At 36.3% G+C, this 20847-nt stretch overlaps 1 protein-coding gene across 3 annotated transcripts in view; it reads right to left on the minus strand.

The window, feature by feature from the left end:
* Positions 1–20847, minus strand: part of NBAS (NBAS subunit of NRZ tethering complex) — a 185089-nt gene that overhangs the window by 151747 nt on the left and 12495 nt on the right. For all 3 annotated transcript variants that reach the window (XM_071807074.1, XM_065834472.2, XM_071807075.1), the window contains exons 10-21: positions 15740–15878; positions 14770–14835; positions 11244–11372; positions 10704–10767; positions 9057–9250; positions 7703–7960; positions 6857–6982; positions 5355–5506; positions 4364–4498; positions 4036–4114; positions 2827–2931; positions 2414–2550 (exon numbers count right to left, since the gene is read on the minus strand). In XM_071807074.1, the coding sequence (XP_071663175.1) occupies positions 2414–2550; positions 2827–2931; positions 4036–4114; positions 4364–4498; positions 5355–5506; positions 6857–6982; positions 7703–7960; positions 9057–9250; positions 10704–10767; positions 11244–11372; positions 14770–14835; positions 15740–15878 (1584 nt within the window). The remainder of the gene's footprint in view (positions 1–2413; positions 2551–2826; positions 2932–4035; positions 4115–4363; positions 4499–5354; positions 5507–6856; positions 6983–7702; positions 7961–9056; positions 9251–10703; positions 10768–11243; positions 11373–14769; positions 14836–15739; positions 15879–20847) is intronic.

The raw sequence follows: 20847 nt of genomic DNA on the forward strand, positions 1-20847 counted from the left end.
ACAGCACCTTCCAGAATCTCTTGGTACAAACAATTATGGTCTTGAATTTCCAAAAAAGCACTGAGCTAAAAGGAATCACAGGAAAGAGCTGCCTTTTTCTTTTTTTGCAGGTGAAAGTAGAAAATTCTATTTCCTAACTGCAACAGTGTGAAATTTAGAAAAGAAAACCAGATTAAATGGTTGCCTGACTCAGATTCCTTTATAAGACTTGTCAAGAGTCAAAGTTCACAAGGACAGATTGAACCATTCTCACTCCTTTCCTAAGACCATTGTAATTACAAGCTGCATAAGCTGAAAAGTCATAATTCTAGTTTCTACCAGTTGAAACATTGGGGTTTATATTTTTGCAATGTTTTCCTTTTCGTCAGAATTGTATTAATTACAGTCATCACTTGCAACTTTCTAGTATTATGTGGTAATGAAATACTACAACTCACAAAACCAGAACCTTGTTCAGTCAGTCAATTTAAAGCAAATTACAACTATATCCTGTGTTCTACAGAGAAGCAAACCAAATAGCACACTCATTTAAACTGTATTTCATAACAATTTCATATCTACAGAATGACAGTAATTCTATTCATACTAACATCCCATTAAAAAATTAATGCTAGAATTAAAAGGCCCACTCCCTTAAAATGACCAAGAACTTCCTTTTTCTTTGATTAACATGGGTTCACTCTGATTCACATGAAACAAGAACTGCCAGAAGCTAAAGCTACTTTGACTAAGCTGGGAGACCCATCCCACTTCAAAACAAAAAATCTTTTATAAATTAATAAGAAAACGTTACATTGTACAACTTCAGTCTATTTCATTAGTTTTTATTCTCACTAATGGATTATAATGGATCTGGGTATACGGGATTTTCCCTCATCCCCATTTTGTAGTTGATCAAAGACAAACATTTCAAGGACAAACAGCATTATCTGTTCTGCAACCAGAGAAAAAAAAGTGTGAACCTGCACATATCTGATCCCAGCACTGGGAAGTACTGTCTGCCACATGAATAAAGATTCAAACTACATATTTCAATTTTTCAAGAGCAGAAAAAATGAAGTTCTTGACCCACAACTTCACATCTTCACCAGGAGAACGCCGGTGAAATGTTTTAGGGGCCAAGAGGCAAAATGGCAGTTAAGTCAAGTTTGTCAACCAAATTAAACAAAACCAATTAAATAAAAACCCAAAAATCAAGAATAAACGATCCTTTAACCCATTTTGAACACCAAAAAAATATAATAACCACATTTAAGACCCTTCCTCTCTGCCTCTCACACTATAAATTTTATTAAAACAGAAGAGAAAAACTGGAATATGTTTTACCAATTTTATAATTACTGCAATAATTTCTCTCCATGGTCCTAACTGCTGCCTTACAGAAAATGATAATAGAAGTGTTTTCACACCACAACTGAATAACTACATGTGTTCCTGATACTAGAAACATAATAAAAAGTGCAGTAGTAAGCATTATATATCATAAAATAAATACTAACTTCTGCTCAGAAAGGACAAAGGTTTTACAAGGAGGAAAAATGTCAGGGGAATTACTTGATGAATAAAAAACCTCTTCTACATGGAGAATTATCCAAATGAGACTGTTGAAACTTTGAAGTGAAAAACTAAACTATAATGCTGGAAGACTAGAAAAAAAAATTCTATTAGTTACTCCAAAAACTACCCCTCTGAAGTAAAGCTTCAAAGTCCTATTGTAAAATATTAAATAATTAAATCTTCCCAATTTCTTATGGGTACTGAACAGTATGCTTCGAAACTAATTTCATAAGTGAAGTATTTGAAAGAACTAATCTAGAAGTAAAGAATTATTTTAATTAACACACAGAACATCGTTATGATGTTCAAGAAAGACTCTTTTATGAAAATTTATATTAAATTGACAGTAAACTAACATATGCCGAAAGGAAAGAGTAGAAAAATCTGGATTTAAAGCCTCTACCTCAGCAAGCTGCATAAGAATCAGTAACAGGAAGATTAATGATTTTGAAGTTACTGATTGCTTGAGTGTTAAATTGCATTTCAAAACAAATCCTGAAAAAAAGTAATTGCTTCCAAGGAGCTAAACACGTGCCTTATTTATTTCCTAATGCTGACTGCTATTACAAACCAGTTACATACTTGTACTTGCACTTGTGAAAATCTGGGCAGTGTCAGGTCAGAAAAGGCCACACTTCCTCTTACGTGTAATGGAGGCAAGAACATTTAAAGTCCCTGTTTTCCTGATAATAACCAAAAGAGAGCAAAAAGCTTCCATGAATGGCACAAAGTATAACAGAAAATGAAGACTGGTCAAGTACATGAAGACAGAGCTGTTCTCTTGATTCCAGGTAATAACCAACTGCAGATTGTCATACATGGAAGCTAATTTATGCACCTAAAAAAAAGTACTTACCAAGCTTCAGGCAGCAGGAAAGCATATTCATGTGGTGAAGTAGTCTCTGGAAAATTGGAGAGAACTGCCTGTCTGTGTGGAAGTAAAGCTGATCCATGGAAAGTGAACAAAATTTCCACAGCTCTGACATTGCTTTCCTAAAAAGCAAAATATTAAGTTGCAGAACTAGCTTAAGACCAATTTACCCTGAAAAGGAGCAGGAAATACAAGCTTAGGTTATGCCACAAACATTTAGGTTTAAAATTTTCTTTAGCAAGAAAGAACATTAGCTCACAGTCACTGCATTTATTTATTTACAATCAAACAAATACACCTCTCCACCTCTTAAATTTCCATTGAGAACCAATCAAGTTCCAAAGGGGGAAAAAATGCACTTAAGCGAAATTACATTCTAGCAAAATAAATATTAATACCCGAGCATAAGTTCTCGCTGAAAGCACAATGTTCTGATTTCTGAACTTCTTGAAGAATTCAGCATCGTAGTGCTGTTCAGCCGCATGAGGCCCTCCAAGGATTTCCTTTAACCAAAAAAGAAAAAAGTACTTTTAAAAGATTGGTTTTTATGCAAGATTTACAAATGCACCAAAAAGTCTACACATTTCTTTATCTGAGTATGAATAAGTATGAGATATATGTGGAAAAGTATGCTCTTGTTTTTTATTTCAGTATGAAAAAAAAGATGCATTTTTTATTTATAAGCTAAGAGATTTTCATGCTTTAATTAGGGTTTAGACAACATTAGTTTACAAAGAGATGTAGTAAAAGTCATTAAGTGACTAGTAACAACTGCAAAGTTGAAAAACTAAGCAAAATACAATTTGACATTACAAAAAACTTCCACTTTGGTAAGTTCATGGAAGAAAGACATTCATTAGAGAATCTGAGTAGAACTTGCTAATTCGACTGACAGAGAGAAATAATAATAATTCTGCATTAACTCCACATCCCATGCTGTTACAAAACCTAATCCCCTTCAGTCACAATATGTTCAGAGGAGGCTTCTGCCCAACTAGACCTCTCAATATAAGAAGCGGCCACTTGCCACAGAGAAGTAGGAGAAACAGTAACTTTAACAGAAAACAGCTTAATTTCTCAAGTGAGAGACTGTAGCATTTCAAGAATACTATAAATATTAATACTACAATATTTAGCAAAAATGATATCATCATAAAATCATTTTAGTTGCAAGAAACCCTTAGGATCATCGAGTCCAACCATAACCTAACTCTAGCACTAAACCATGTCCCTAAGAACCTGGTCTAAATGCCTTTTAAACACCTCCAGGGATGGTGACTCCACCACTTCCCTGGGCAGCCTGTTCCAATGCCTGACAACCCTTTCCAGGAAGAATTTTTTCCTAATATCCAATCTAAACCTCCCCTGGTGCAACTTGAGGCCATTTCCTCTCATCCTATCACTTATTACTTGGGATAAGAGACTAATACCCTCCATGCTACAACCTCCTCCTAAGGTCTCCCCTCAGCCTCCTTTTCTCCAGGCCAAACAGCCCCAACTCCCTCAACAGCTCCTCATGAGCAGTTCATCATGTGATGAAAAAATTACAGAAGTACTTATGGAATGAGAACACAAGAGAACCGTAGCAAGTTACTGAGTTTCCTCACCTCATAGGTTTCAAGGCGATCAAGGTAGGTTAACAGCTTCAACCTGGACCGGCAGAGCTCTTTTTGTTCCAGTGTCAGCCTATGTGCAAAACAGGAATTTCATGCTTGAAATTGATACTGTACATCATGTACATCTGAAGACAATGGTTACACATTTTAATGACTTTGTGCACTGGAATGTATCAAGAAGGTAAGTAAATTGAGAATTTCAACACAATATAATGCCAACTAAAATTTAAACCACTTTCCTTTTAGGAATAACATATGTGAAGAGTAACTGCTTTCTTACAATTGTGTAGTTATAATAAAACTATAACATTTCATTTACTTTGAGAAGTTTACTGATAATAGCAGTTCTCGACGCTTCTTGGCTTCTTTTTCCTTTCTAGTATCCATTTCTTCATCTGGTGACAAAAAGTCCTCATAGGCAATTTCAGTGTCCACATCTCCTGGTAAGATAAATCTGGAGGACAAAACCAGTAATGTAATCAATGTTGACACAAACAAATTATTGAATAAACATAGTAACACAGCTTTCTGTTTATGTCTTGACTAAAAATCTAAACTTGTATAGAAAACTATAATGGTGACTTTGGCTGTTGTAAAGCAGCAGGCACTAATCACAAGCCAACAAGAGACATCACCTCTTGCTTCTACCCCCCTTCCTAAAACAAAATTAAAACACCAACCACGCAGCTCTGATGCTTGTGAAAAGTTTCTAAATTCCATAGGTACGACTGGGACTGACAGCAGCTCTACAGCATACAATGGTAACAGCCGACTGCACGAAAGAACAGTGTTCTATTCCCACCACCAATAACTGGATATTGAAGAGAATTGTCTCTGCATGTATTTCCCCACAGACCCACTGTGTTTTGCTTTGCTTCCCTCCCCACTTGAGCAACAGAAGACCATTATAACAATTAAGAATTACAATAAAATGCCTTTAGAGCTGCAGCTTCCAAAAGCGGCAGCAGAAAACAGATTCTCACAGAAAAATTGCGACATCAGAAGTTTTATATAATAGAGAAAATAAAGGACATCCAGAGAAGAGGGCAAATGCAGCACAAAATAAATAGCATTTTTACTTTTGTAAAAGGTAAAAATCTTTAGAAATCTTTAGAAAGGTAGAAATCTTTAGAATAGCTTGATTCAAAAGCATTACTTTTCTACATCCTTCAAAGCACCTTAACATTTCCATTGATTAATAAAATTAAAACAAACCCAACACAAACACAAACAACTCTAAACTGTTACAAAATATTTAATCCATCATTCTTTAAAAAAGAAAACTAACAAAAAAAACACTCTTCCCAAACCTGCCACCATCTTCTCCTTTTCCTATGGCCACAAGAGCCTCCAAGTCTGTGCCCTTCAAGCCATACTGAAGCAGCTTCTTAGCAGCATCCACATTTTCTGGAACTCTTTCCAAGCACTCATGAAGAACCCATGCACGCTTCTTAATTTTGCTCTGTCCAAGAACAAGAGCATAGGCACAATGTTATATGCTTCAATCCAAAGCAGTGAAATCACAGAAGTTAAAATCTTCTAATGTGTTTCTTCCACTGCAGAAACTATCAAGTTAATCTGAAGAGTGGCAATGTCAACCAACTAAAGAGGTGAGAAAACTACCCCACAAACATTAAGCCTCCAGTTCTGTTTATCAGTACATGGACTTAATTTTATTTGGTTAATGTAACGGAACTAAGCCTCTTTACAGTGCTCTGCTAATGACTGTTTGTTCATTAGCAGAAGTCCGATTCCCACCTGCAAAAAGTTAAGCTATATCCTGAAGGTAATAAACGCCCACAGTACAAAGCCCACGAATAGAAAGAGAACCAAAGTATGTGAAAAGCATAATTCCCTCAGAGTATATGTGGCAGAAAAGGGCACAGAAATGCCAAGTGATTTAGCAGAACTTTTGCAACAACAGAAATTTGTATTCCCTAATTAGTATCACTCCTCCTCACACTAAACAAAATGTGATGTTTTGGGGCTAAAACACATATTATAGACTGAGTATATTCCACAATAGCATTCAAGTCATTTTCAGTATCAACCTCAACATGCCAACAGAATTAAGTGATAGAAAGGACACACCAAGGTAACAAAACATTATTGGCCTTATCCGCTAATCTTCAGTTGAGATAGCATAGCACATGGAGAATGGCTACTTGTAAAAGCTTATTTTTACATTAAATTATTATCTGACTTCGGGGGGGGGGGAGGGGGAAGGAAAAAATTTAGATTTCCCATGATCTCTTGGAAGGTTTTACACTATAGTAACATTAGGTTGCGCATTGTTGCCAGTGCTTGTCTGCTAAATTTGAGGTCTTTCATCTAAGCCAGAAAACGTCACATTTCATTCTACTGAAAAACTCCAGTTACAGGTAGCAGAGTTTAATATAAACTTAGTTATTCAAACTTTGCTATAGCTATTGATACCAACTACACCTTCCCATTTATTTTTCTAAAATACTTTGAAGTTACTTAAATACTTTACATTTTCAATTATTATTACTAATCATTTGCCATGCAACAATCTACCACTGCATGTGGGGGAGAGATTACAATCCAGAAAGCAAGCTGCTGTATCAGAAATTAGAAGATACTCCAAAGGAAAGATTTCTATTAACTTCCAAGGTCTCCAGATCAGGCCTTCAGTTAATTTAACAAGATCATTCTCTTCCAGATGACATGAAGTGGAATTTGCCACCAACTTATGCTGCATAAATTAGAACGCAATTGAGAATTCAATTTCTGTAAAGATAACGCAGACATTCTGATAAGAAAGCCTGCAAGTCACAAAAACCAAACCCACCAAATAGTCTTGAATTGAAGCGACATTAACAGCTGACTTCCTCCACTGTCTTTGATACACAAGATCAGAATCAAGGCCATATGCCTGAGCCAAAGACAAAGCCTCCCCATAGTCTTCGTTATCAATCTAAAATGCAAACACATGAAAGTCATCAGATTTCCATATTAAACAAGCAGTTGATTAATTCTGTATGTTGAAACAGGTAGAGGGAAAATTACTGTGGGTACACTCAAGTAGGTAGGAAAGATAACTGCTCAAGATATAGCTAAGTCTTAAATCTCACAGAAACCTCTAGAAATTTTTCCTCAAGAAAAAGGAAGAAGATATTTAGGTAACTGGCATTATATCAACAATCCCTGGAAACTCTAATAGTTATAGACTGGGCTGGTTTATCATCAGAACAACTGAAATGGCCTAGACAAAGTATTCTCTAGAAGTATCTGTTCTTCGGTCAGAGGTAGTCAAAGGGTTAATTTTTATGTATGTCTGAAATAACATGCAAAGAAACTATATTAACATCAGAGTAGAAGTTAACCCATTCCCTGGTCAAAAGCAAGCTAAACTAATTACATTCAATATATTTGTCAGGTCTTCCATTATTTGTAAATGCTCACATAAGTAGCTTCCAGATCTGGCCAAACTCATGATGCACAGTGTCTCCTCAGTCACCTGCAAACATCATCTCATCTGAATTTTTATAATGCCAGTTTTAAACAATAATCCCTTGTCAACTAAGGGACCCTTAGAGTTATGTGCCTAAATCCTTCTGCTAATAAAGAAATAATTTTTAAAATAAATTTCTAAATAAAGGTCATTAGCAGATACAATCTTTGCTTCTACACGCACCTTTCTCTGGTACAGTTCCTCTGGAGTCGTAGATCTCAAACTGACCAGGCGGAAATTCTTCGTAATAGTTCGTGGACGTTTCCGTGGAGGAGCAAATCGTTCCATTTCTGTCACAAAGTACAGGCCTTGCTTTAGGTAGCTGAAGTATCTGTCCTTAGCAGAAGTTTCATCATCTGAGTCAGAGTCATCTTCTCCCTCATCTTCATCACCAGGCCTACTCTCCAAGCGTAATCTCTTTGGAACGAGTTTTATCTCACACTGCACAGAAAACAAATTTTAAAGAGTAGAATATGAAGTGTCCACCTACTACATCTTAACTGGTTTGGTGAGAACTGAGTATATCTCCACTTCCAGTACTTCAAATTTCAGAATCAACACCCTTCCTCCCTTTCTACTCCTTTAAACCCTTTATTTATCTGCTTACTTAACATATTCCACAAACCCTGATAGCGTCAGTCTCCTAGATCTGGTGCTTCATCCCTTATCTACTGAAGCAAGAGTGAAGGCTTTGTAATAGTAACCTACTATTACACTGAAAGTCCTACACCTCCTGGCCAACACTGAACTAAGGGCACATCTTAGTGCATCGTTATAGAGCTTACTGAGGTGTACGGCAATATTTTCAACCCTGAGCTATCCAAAGCCAGATCTTCTGTGTGCTGGTCACTGACTAGATCTGATTTCCAGAATAATACAAAATATTCAAAAATATACATGCAAGCTGCAGTACGTACTAAGATATTCTGATAAATATTATTGTAAACACTTGTTTAAGATATTTAAGATCTATTCCAGTATAAGCCTTAAGAAACAGGCTCTTGGTTTCAAAGGAAATTCCTGGCTAATTTCTTAACCAAAATTATGTTCTACTTCCTCCTGGAATCCTACTACAGACATACTAAAAGAGATCACTTACATGGCTTGGTCTGAATTTAAATGTGCTCCTCACTTTTCTTCAATATACTCCCTCTATAAGAGGTACCTGTTTCAAAATCGCAGAGGGATGCTTGCAGTATTCTTCAAATGCGCTAACATACAAAGTGCTGAAAACTGTCAACACAAACTTTCCTGCAGCAAGATCCGTTTCATTAAGATTCAAGCTTCTAGGAGTCTTGCATCTACTCTCTAGAAGTTATTCAACAATTAAGTTTTTATTAAGACATTTAACTTACAGCAAGTTCAGAAATTTCCTGCAATACCTACCTAGAGATAAGGAAACAGAATCATTTTTCCAATAATAATTTATACTTTTTTAAACCATAGCACACACACATAACACCCTTAGGTTACACATGGGAAAGTGAACTGTTTCCACTGCATTCCAAAAATATATCTGCCTGTGCACACTCCTCACCTCCAGACTTAGAAATCCTCCATCGTGAGCTGAAGTGACCTGAGGAGAACTCTCAAACCATTCACATGACTTGCCCAGCAAGTTTCTTAACGTCTTGACTGATGAAACAGTCAATGCACCAGAGCAGCGAGCCAGGATGACAGAATTAGTTGTCCACCAGTTTATGTCTATCAGTGGGTAATAGGATTCTTTATCTAAAACAAATAAACAAGAACATACCATACAAAGAATATAACTTCAAATACCTGCTAAAAACAGAAGTGACTTCAATTATTAAAACATTTCATCTGGTGGCCCAAATTAACAAACATTTATTACTGTATATGCATTCTTGTATTTTAGATCAATTATATCATATTATATTATTTTACATATATGTATCATATTATATTACATGAGTTCTGCATTAACTAAAGCTGACTGTTGAGGAGAAAAAAAAATCCTTAATTTTGGACTTATTTGTTTTTAATGTTATTTGGTTAAAAAATAGTAAACTGATTTATTTACACAAAACATGACAAATTTTAGGTATTTGATAAAGATCTGCTTCAATACTTTCCGGGCCATCCTTAACCAAACTTCCCTGGCAACAAACATAACACTATTCAAAACCAGAAAAGGTTACACTGCTTTTGAGGACAAGTGACAACTATGAAAAAGGCTCCTGCAACAGCCAACAAAATAACATTATTAAGAAATTAAACCAACAAAACAAAGAAACACAAAAGTCACCATGACTGAGGATGGAAGCTGTGTAATTTCTAAGGTTGTTTTGATTATGGTAACTGGATTCACCAGAGAGTTACCTCAATTTGTGCACTACCGTGTCATTTCTCACCTTTCTGATGAGCCTCTCCCCAAAGAGCACTGAGAAACAGAAGAGTTTATCACTTGTCTGCCACTTCAGGGCTTAGTCACAGCCTAGCTGTGAAGGTCAGGCGAGTTAACCCAAAGACAGAATCACCAAGAAAAAGAGTACAAAGAAACAGGGATCTTTTAATAAAATAAATGTGTATAAGCAATACGGAACAGATGATGGAATAGCTATTGATCTCTGCACTCTTGGAAGAGCCATGCAATAACCAGGTGATAAATGGCTGCATGCGGTGGCCTGAATTTTGGGAAAAGAATGAAGAGCTTGACATGAGGCAAATCCTGTCAGAGGAAACAAAGCCCTTTTGTTTCAGAATTTTAAAACAATTTTTTTTTAATTACGTTAGCTTTTAAGATTTAAAAGACATTCACAGAAATAAAAGGTAAAGTGTAGTTTTTAAACTGTGGACTCTAACAATGCATTACCTACAACATTATGATCTAGTGGCTTCTGATACAAGCCGAGATGTCTGCCGAATGTTAAGTATTCTACAGAGTCATAATGGCATGATTAATAATAAATGAAGTCCTGCACTAACCGGAATATCCTCTTATTTATGATTATAGCTGCAAAAGCATTCCTAAGAGAGGATTTTAATACAACCTATTGTGACACTCATTTAGCTATGCCACGCTACAAATTTAAATAATACATACAATTTTAGCAACTACTCTAATTGAGATTTAATTAAGCCATTTCAGATCTCTGTACATTTGTGTAAATAGTTTTAACTACACAGTGGTATAAAATAATAATCTAATTGTACCACATACCTTTTATTTTCTTTCTCTTTTCACTAGAGAGTATCCAGTCTGGGTTGATCTCATCATAACCTGGCTAGAAAAAAAGATTATATGCAAGTAAGTCTTTGTAACACAGACAATCTGTGTATTTAATCTATTCCTGTAGAAAGTATGTGACTTACTAACACCAGTCTGATGAACAAACTATTCTGGAGTGTTATCTGGCAAAAAGAATTTGGTTTCAGCCATTCAAAGTTAATGGTGTTGGACTCCACTATCATTTTAAAAATATCATTTCAGTCGACCTCTACCAGTGTTACGCATTTGGCATCAAAATGCCTCAATTAAATTTTCATTCCAACACAATTGGCTCTTTTTCTTAATTTTTAAAGTTTAAGACTTATCATAAAAACAGATTATTGAAAAGTAAACACAGCACTCTTGAAAAGTATGCAGTTGACTGGAAAGAGAGTATTGAGCAAAAACGCAGTTACATGAACTACTATCTTCTCCTAGGAAAACATATCTCTAGAGGATTAAAACAGTGTAAATTTCCTACATCCTTCTTACCTGATCAGTTTGGTCCCATTCTCCTTGTTGTCTGAGAGATGGAATAGCCCAGATTGTCAGTTTTCCTGAGAAATGAATAGCTGCCAGAAGAGTTCCATCAGGGGAAAGATTCATCTTGAAAACTCCATCCTGCAAACAAACAAAAATACCCAAGGAATACCTCCCCCACCGCTCCTAAGGAAAAACAAACAAACAAACAAAAAACAACACCACCACTATGTTAAAAGTCAGAGTAAAGGTAAAATGCCAGTTGTGCCATGGAAGAGTAAAGACAACCTGTATAAAGGAAGAACACCATCATAACACCAACAAATCTTTAGGAACATGAACTTCTGTATCACACTGTCATACATCAAACAAAATCTGGCAGTGTGACATTCCCAGAAGAACACTGCAGAGAGCAATGCAGCTACTTAGAGGAGAAACTGCAGGTTGTTCTCCAATCATCTCTTCAGAAAAAACATTCAGCAACATTAGTTTTCTGCTGTCCTGCCTCTCAGGTCCACCCTGGGTGAATGCTGCCCAAACACAGCTTAGTACAGCTCTTCATTCCTGGAAACAAACTTTTGGGTGGGCATTAATACAATTAAAAATGAAGGGGATACAAGAGAGACATAGATGAGAAGATCTTGAAGGAGCACATTGTCCATTACTGGCCACTGAATGTGAACTTAAGAATATCTTTGGTAATAAGAAACTAAACAGCAATATAGCAAACATCAAATTAAGTCCATACCGAAGAAATAATTCGACATCTATAAGTAAAGTCCTTCAAGGCTATGAAAATTCTGGCTGAAGTTTTCCTTGAGGTCTGTATATCTTAAGAGGTAAAATGTACTTCAAACAAAATATTTCCTTAAGGATTCACAAAGTCCCACATAATTACAGCTGAACCTAGACACTATTTCCACAAGACAAACACCTCTAAATATACACTCAAATTTTAAAGTCAAACTTAATGTCACTGGCAACGCATAACAATTTCTGAAAATATAGTTTTTATTTATTCCCCCTATCCTGAACACAACTTCTGTTTTCAGAAAGGTCATTAGGTTCTCAGAGTCTAGTCTTGACTGAAAGACAGTAGGATGTAGATTGCCAAAATGTATATAGTTTTTAAAATCCCATTTTGTTAGCGCAATTCACTTTTAAAAACTTTCTAATAAAGATTCAACCTAGTAATGTTAGAACTATGCAAGCCTGCAGCTAATCAATTTTTAAGCCAGTGCCTCCCCTCTTGGAAAACACTCCGACATGAAAGAACTACAGAAAAGTTACTAGACACCCATATGATTAAGAAGTCTGAATGGAGCTTCTACAAGACATAAGTGGTAGGTATCATTTGAAGGTAACTATTATTTTGAGGTTTGTTTGGGTTTGTGGGGTTTCTTTTTATTATTTTTACTTTATTTCTTAGGCTGTTTAAGTTCTAGCTATGGCACAAAAATGTTGATCAAGTGATCTGCTCACTGTTGTACTATGGTTTGCAGGTACTGAAAGCACTGCTTAAATCCAAACTTTAAACGTGTTTTAGTTGAAAAGGAGAGCATTACTAAGGCTTTTTTTTAAACTAATTATGATTTTTTTTCTAATATAAATAATTATCAAGTATTCTCCAATTATATTCTTAGGCAGCTAGAGTACTGCAATCTCTATTACAGCTTGCCAAGGAATTGTACGTGCCTACTAATGGCAATTCAGTCTTTACAAATCAAGTCCCATGCACAAAGGGCAAAGAAGAAGAGATATATAACCCACTCAGATAAATGGTCAGTGGTATATATCACGGATCTTATCAAGGATTAAACATTTACTCAGTAGTCAGCAATAATTCTGTCACTGTTAAATTTAGATGTTGGGTGGCCATTAACACATTCAAATTTACCACCCAAGTACTGTCATCTACAGAGATTAATCAGTCGTTTGGCAAAGCAGGCAATGCTGCCTCAGTAAACAGCTTGTCAACATAAGGGAACTACTGAACAAGACACTAAAAACCTCTGCAGGTTGTCACTACACATTTTACAAGTGTCATTTAAGTTTGCAACGCTAAGAATCAAGTCCCAGTATAGCCAGTTCTAACATACAAGTTCTCTAGCTGCTGTGCCTGTTAACACTTGCCAATTTCCCACTAAGAATATAAACTATACGTCACATATTTAAACTGTAATCTCAGAAATCTGATTAAAACACTCAAGAATGAATAACAATATCTGCTTTTCTTTGTAAATTTAGTACTGGCAAGCACAGTGAAGCTGAACACCGCAACGCTCAGTATTAGCTTTTCTGTTAAAAAAAAAAAAGTTTACTTCAGCCTTCTCTTTTGTATTTTCAGTGAAGGTTATAAAATCTCTCCCCATTCCACCCTTCAGAGAGATTCAGAAAGGTACGTTCTCCCCTAATCAAGCATGCAATTTCTTCTTATAACCAGTCACCTAAATATCTCAAAAAATCTATTAAGGTCCTTTCCAAAGTTCATGTAACTTCAGACCAGCCATTTCTCCTCTCAGGAGGATACAGTGAGGGTCGTAGAGGGATTGTTTAGTGTTCTTTCTTTGTAAAGCAAAAGAAGGGAATACAATTATTTTACAAAGAGGGAAAAAGGGATTAAAAAAGAATCACAAGAAGGCAACACACAACTTATACAAGAAACAGAAAGTGGTGTAGTGCCACATGAGTAGCTCCTAAGGCATGTAGAAGCAAACCATGAGCACTGTGTGCTAAGCCTTAGAAATACAGAAAGCAAACACCTACACCTCAGCATGACAGTCAAGATTTAACACTCACTCATTCAGGGGAGAGGAGAACACAAGGCCCATACCCAGGGTTTGTTAAGAACAAGCCGATTCTGATTGGCAGATTCATTAGGTCCACATGTGTCCTGGTCATAGAACTTTGACCAATAACAAAGTTTTGAAGCTACTTAAGCAAAATGTTTCCATAGTATGTCATAACAGACTGTAAAAATTAACGTCTTTGTGTCTTCCTCATTTAATTCATGAATTACTACTTTGAATCCACACATTTTTTCTTCCCCACATTTGATGAAAATTTTGGCCTGTGGGAGGGTTTTGTTTGTTTTCTAGGGGGAGTGGGGTAGTACCAAAGGCTGGGGTTTAGAGTTCCTCTTTTTTCTCTCTTGGGTATACACTTGAGAAACATCATCACAACCTACTCTCTTCTTGTAGATATATAACACACCTAACATGCTATGATCATTACATTCATTAACAAATAACTAGATGGCTCTTTACACCTTCCTCTGCATCTCTAGACCTATTCTGCCAGCATGCTGAAAATCCAAGATTCAAGCTTCAGCACATGAAATAATTGTATTTTTTACAAGTCAAACAAATGGCAAGCTACTCCATTTACCACTAAAAGCATATTATTTTTGATAAATTTTATCAAAATGTTAATTAAGTTGCATAAATTAAAAACTACTTTCAAACAGTCTCTCAGGGAGTCATTAATGGACAATTACGTTAGTAAAACACATTTCTGAGGTAGCCCTAGACCTTAATACCTGTTCTGTTCCCCGTCTGCTGTAAAATCTTAAATTCACAAGCCTTAATAATCCTCTTCTCTGTGCCTGTAAGAACAGAAACATATCATACAATGAAAGACAATCTCATACAGTGTTTTATGCACCAAAAACTAAGTCATATCTAAAGTACTAAAATAACTCTACAGGAGTTTTTAAACTTACATAAGACTGCCTATTTTAAAATAATGTACAGATAATAAAACGCAGGATGTATAACTTCGCCCATCTAATTAGGTATGTCTCGCGCCACAGAAAAGCACCACCCACTTGCAATAAAATTAACAGCTCACTTTTAATAGTAAGCAATACCCATATAAGAGAAAATACTCAGGTTTATCCCAGCATACTCTAAATAGATTTCAGTATATGTACACAGTAGTTGTTACCAGATCAAACACTCACCTCTACTAGAAGCAAAAGAAATCAAGAGTCAGACAAACCGTGTGCTACCTTCTGTTATGAAGTTATAAAAAAACAAAAATAACAGGACTTTTTTTCCAACAAAGACAGGTAACATATCCCAGTCCACAACTAAAGAGCTTGTATATTTCAGCACTACAATTTTTTGTTGTTGTTTCTTGGTGGTGGGGGGTTTGTTTGTGTGGTGGGGCTCTTTTTGTTGGTTTGTTTGTTTGTTTGGGGTCTTTGTTTGCTTGGGTTTTGTGTGGTTTTGTTTCTTTGTGTTTCTTGTTGCTGTTGTTTAAAAAACAAACAAACAAACCACAAGCAATAATCAAGAACTTCGACGTTCAAATCATGCTACAGAAATAGCAAAAATAGACAGATGCTGCGGGGGAAGATACAATTATTAGATGTCCACATCATAATTTACAAAATAGCAAAACTTTGCATTAAATTCTTCTTTCAACAAGAGATTCGTATTGAACTTCCACTTAGATAATCCTGCCAGTGACAATATTCACCCAGTAAAATGAAAAAACATACTTACTGTTCTAATGTCATCTTCATAACTAGTGACCTGTTTATAATGGGGAGAGCCTGACAGAACTCTCCAAGCAGATATCCCACAACCAGCTGCTTTACATACTCCATCTTCATCTGTTTCACACCCTCCTACAAGCAGCAGTCTGTAAAATATATAAAGGCATATTATGGTTTCATATAGTGTTATGAGATTTTTTTTTTAATTGTCTTAAGTCAGAACTATAGTAGTTTGCTTGCAGTAACAAGAAGACAAACTATATTAAGATACCTAACAGCAACAGTAGACTTCAAACTTCAGGGTGTTTATTTGCAGACAAAAAGACTGAAGTATTACTTCTGTAACACTTGTTATTTGTGGCTTTTATCCCTATCCATTTTCACCTCCAAATAAGGCATAATTCCCAACACTTAAAATGAATCTGGCTACAAATCTGGGTTTCTCTCTTACCCTCAAAGAATAATAACAGCTACAGCTTAAGTTTATGAAAAGTTCTGATCATTCTGTTTAAGCATTAGGCTTCCATTTATTCAGATGTGGTACAGAAACTACTTGTCTTTTAACGAGAAACTGAATGCATCACGGTTTTTCAACTTCATTTTCTAAAGCCACTCTACCAGTTGTAAATGTGCAGGCAATAATTTCATTGCACACAGTAGATGGATATTTTAAAAACTTTGAGGAAACTTCAATTATTGCTGATTACCACTAAAATGCATTGAAATGTTTTCCTTTTAAGTTCTTTCACCTTTATAAGCAAGCAGTTTTATATTTAACTAATGATTATTTTGACAAAAAAAAATTTTTGAACACATGCCTACGTTTGTCTGGAACCATCACTGTATTGAACAACCCATCAAAAAGTAAAGTATCTGCAAAAAATGTACAGGTTGAAAGAGACAGAAGTTCAACCCTGAGAACTCTATCAATTTTCAAAGTCTGCGTTACTCTTGAAATGCTCTACCACCTAGTGGCTGATGCTCATACAGCTCCCACTGTGATCTGGATGCATTTCAAAACATTTCCTGCCAGAGTTAATCGAAAGAAACAAAAAAAAAAAAAAAGAAACTCTTCCAACATTTAATCCCCTTTAAGAGGTCAGTAATACTTATCTAACATTCCCAGGTCTCATGCTGTTCACAGCAACATGACTTATACCATGGATGCTTACAGTCCAATAAAGTTTTTAAGAGTTTTAGTTATCTTGTGGTGTAAAGCAGGGGTGTCAAACTCATTTTCGCCAGGGGCCACATCAGCCTCGCGGTTGCCTTCAAAGGGCCGGAGGTAATTTTAGAACTGACTAAATGTAACTACTCCTACAGTTACTCAGTCCTAAAATCACCTCCGGCCCTCTGAAGGCAACCGCGAGGCTGATGTGGCCCCTGGCGAAAATGAGTTTGACACTCCTGGTGTAAAGAGTTGCCTGAGACAGCAGAACAGAAACCCCTTTCACCATTCTCCAAGACTCCCCACTTACCACCATAATCAACAGGAGAATGGGTAATTTTACATTGTTCTTATGATCAGAAAGTAAAGCACAGCACAGCTAAGACTAACTAGTTCTCCCTTAAGGAGATGCTGTTTAACTTCAGCATATGTGAAGATTCTGGCTGAGCATCCATGACTCAATGGTTTCTGGCTGTAGTACATCAATAAGAAACCATGTTACCATTTAAGGAACAAACAGATTCCTATCAGACCTAAAGAAATCTACCACAAGCAGCGCAGATCATGTTTCAAACTCCTTAAAACTGGCAACCTGAACACCATGTGGAAGCAAACATGTCCTGAGTAATTAGAACACATTTTTTGTAGGAGTAACATCAGAAAAAAAGCAGACACAAAATTCACCTATTATAGCTTTCCAGTAGATACTCAAAGTAACTGGGTTTATGAAGATGACAACGATTAGCAAAGCATGGTGTTAGACAGTCCGCAAGAGGACTCCAACACAGACTAAGCCACAAGGGAGGACTGTACTTCAGCATTATGTAGATTGCAAAAGAAACTTCACCATAAATACTACCTGTCAAACAGAGAATCCAACTGTTGCTCAGTGAGCACAGCAATCCCAGTGTTAAAATACCAACAAACTCCTACAGTGCAGATCTCTTATCCGAACAAGCTAATAATATAAGACTGCATCAAAGCTTTTATGCGAAAAACTTTACATCTTAAATGAAACCAAGTTGTTTTACATTTTAATAGTTTCCAATCAACGGTAACCATTTGGGTTTGATACTGGTTGTCCATTCTGGTCAACTTGAGAGTAGAACAACTCTCAAGTACATATTTGGACAGGAACTCAGAGGAACTTACCAAGACACCGCTTTAACCCAAAATACTTGTAAGAATACTTTGTTCCTCAAATCATATTAAACTCAAGCTCAATCTGAGGATGTCTCTGGTACCAGGACTCTTAAAGACTACAGGGTTGGTTAAAAATCACAATAATGGAAAGGCAGACATTGAAAACCAGAACATTTAAGCAATTCTGTACTCAAGCAACTGAGGAAATCAGAAGTAATAAGCAGAACAGTGCAGCAAGTTTAATTTTCCTTCAGCTTTGGAACATCCACAAATAACTAGAAACTACTTGAACAGTTCATTTTTCTTTGATGAAGAAAGTGACTTTAACTGAGGGAAGCTTGGAGAGCAGAACACCAGTCCTTCAGGAACACGGAAAACAGTCACACTTCAGGTACAGCCAGCACTAAATAACACAGCTCTTAGAACCACACAAAATATTCCAATATCAAACTTTCTGTTGATTACGGGGGAAACATGCACTTCAGAAGAGAAAAATTTCATAGATCCAAGGTTGTATACCTAATAAACCATTTGGTTCTTTCTCTTCTGTATATTTTTTTAAATTTTCTTTCTCCCAGATAATTCTCTTCTGCAATTTTCCTTTGCCTATGATCATCCTATCGGAGAAGCCTGACACACTACCACTGGTCAAAGAACATGAGAGTTGCCCCCAACTCATACCAAAGCCACCTTTTAGACATAGTACATAGTTCTTTTGAGCAACTTCACCTAAAAACAAGGAAGTAACAAGTTTTCAAATGTCTTGCAGGACATACCTCCACCAAACAAATCAAGTTTCAGCAGAGACATAGCACACCACCTGAAATTCCTTGTAATAGCTTAAATTGGTTTTAGAGCAAAATATTTATCCACCCTATTGCACATGATGCAGTTTATGCATGTTTCAGCTAGTCAGGAATAAATATGTAAGGCTACTCTGAGCACACAGTCTAGTATCAATGAACATGAAATCAGAACTTAAAACTCTGAAAAATGTTGGCAAGGTCAATCATTACGTATGAAGTGATGGACTTCCTAACATTTTTTTAGCACAGAAAGCAAGTTTCACATGTCTCTTTCACAGCCTCACCATGAGGAAAGCTTTAAAAAATAAAATTAAAAATCAGTAAACAAGAACTTCATGAAATCATGAAAACACAGTTGTCAATTCCTAATAACCAAGAGAGAATGGGCATAACCTTCTGAAAGATTAACTTATCTATAATCTTGTCCACTCCTAGGCACCTAAATTCTTCCACAAGCTCTTGCTTCTATTGTAACATGCCACTGAATTAAAAATTTCAACAACAGTGACTAGAACTCAACTACAATTGACCACACTGTGCTAGAAGTGACTTAAGAGACAAACAGTAGCACAAAGACCAAGAGAAGAATTAGCAATAATGGTGACAGCAGTAGCTCCAAAACTGCCTGAACGAGCTCTCAAGAGCTCCATCAAGATATATCTTTTCATATAAATTTTGGAAAAACTGTCACATACAGTGCAACATATTCAGAAGTATCTTTTAGGATAAAGGAAATTCAATGACAGCTGGAATGAAGATGGCATATCAGCTTAGACACACAAAAAACACACAACCTCAAGACAAAAAGCCTTTTCCCAGGACTGCAGAGAAATTCATTATGGCAGTACATATTTAAAATTTTAAAAAGCTTTTCAGAGAGCAAAATGCAACAGCAGGGGCAGAAACTATTAAGATGAATAACACAACTGGCATCAAAAGAAAATGAAAGAGAATCCTGAGAGTCTCAGCGAAGATCTGGCCTTGTTTACCAATTACTTTTTTTCAGGACTCCAAAATAACAAGTTGACAGGCAGACTGGGAGCAGTAACAGGAGAGGCTTTTTTTTCCTGTTTACTGTATCATTTTTTTAAGTTAGTCTTACTCAGAAGATACCTTGCCAACAACTTCTTTGGTCCCAGTGATGTGAAAAACTACTTTTCCTGGCCAAACATTTGGGTTCTTAAATCACACCATATCAACTGTACCTTTCTATCACTGCAGAGGGATCACAAAGCAACATAAACTCAATATATAACACCTAAGAGTTAACTCCCTATCAGGTAAAGTTTTGTTTGGCATGCTGCTATGGACACTGAGAGCAATACAACATCCTTTAGTACTTGAGATGCTAAAATGTTAAATAATTTTTATTTTTGCGTGTTTTCTACAGAGAATAACTAGCACACAGCAGCTTGTGGACTCTGTTTCTAGAACCTCTTAATCTTCTAAATGCTTCTGGCATCATCAGAAGTCTCCTGGGAAGTCTTTGAGGAACTTCACAGTGCCCACCACTGCCAGGAAGAGCGAGCTAGTAAGTTCTAGAAGCTTTTAACAAGGTCTGATCAAAGGGTGCTTCGAGCTTTGTTCCAGCAAATTCCTGATTAGTATGGGTCAAGAACTCTTGCAACGAGTCCTAGAAAAAGACCTATGGAAGTGCCAGTCCTAGAGCACAGCCAGTGGATTCAGCATGTTGTGCAGCAAATGATGGCCAGAAACCTGAGACTTCTACACAATTCCTCACTCATCAGTTTTGGTACAATCAGAAAATTCCAACTGAATCTAAAACCCTTCACCTCCAATCATTATCACAAATTTTGGGCTCCAGTATCAAACATTTTCTGTAGCAAGTGCAGAGAACCCAAGATTAAGATACTCGAAATAAGCAGGTATCAAACCTTCCATTAGAGCTTACAGAGAGCTCACACTGAAGCAGACATTACTAAAACGCACCATAAATTCCATCACAGATGAATGCCGGATCACATGAGAACACCAACA

The sequence above is a fragment of the Patagioenas fasciata genome, chromosome 3 (assembly GCF_037038585.1).
Source record: "Patagioenas fasciata isolate bPatFas1 chromosome 3, bPatFas1.hap1, whole genome shotgun sequence".
In the NCBI taxonomy this organism is placed as follows: domain Eukaryota; kingdom Metazoa; phylum Chordata; class Aves; order Columbiformes; family Columbidae; genus Patagioenas; species Patagioenas fasciata.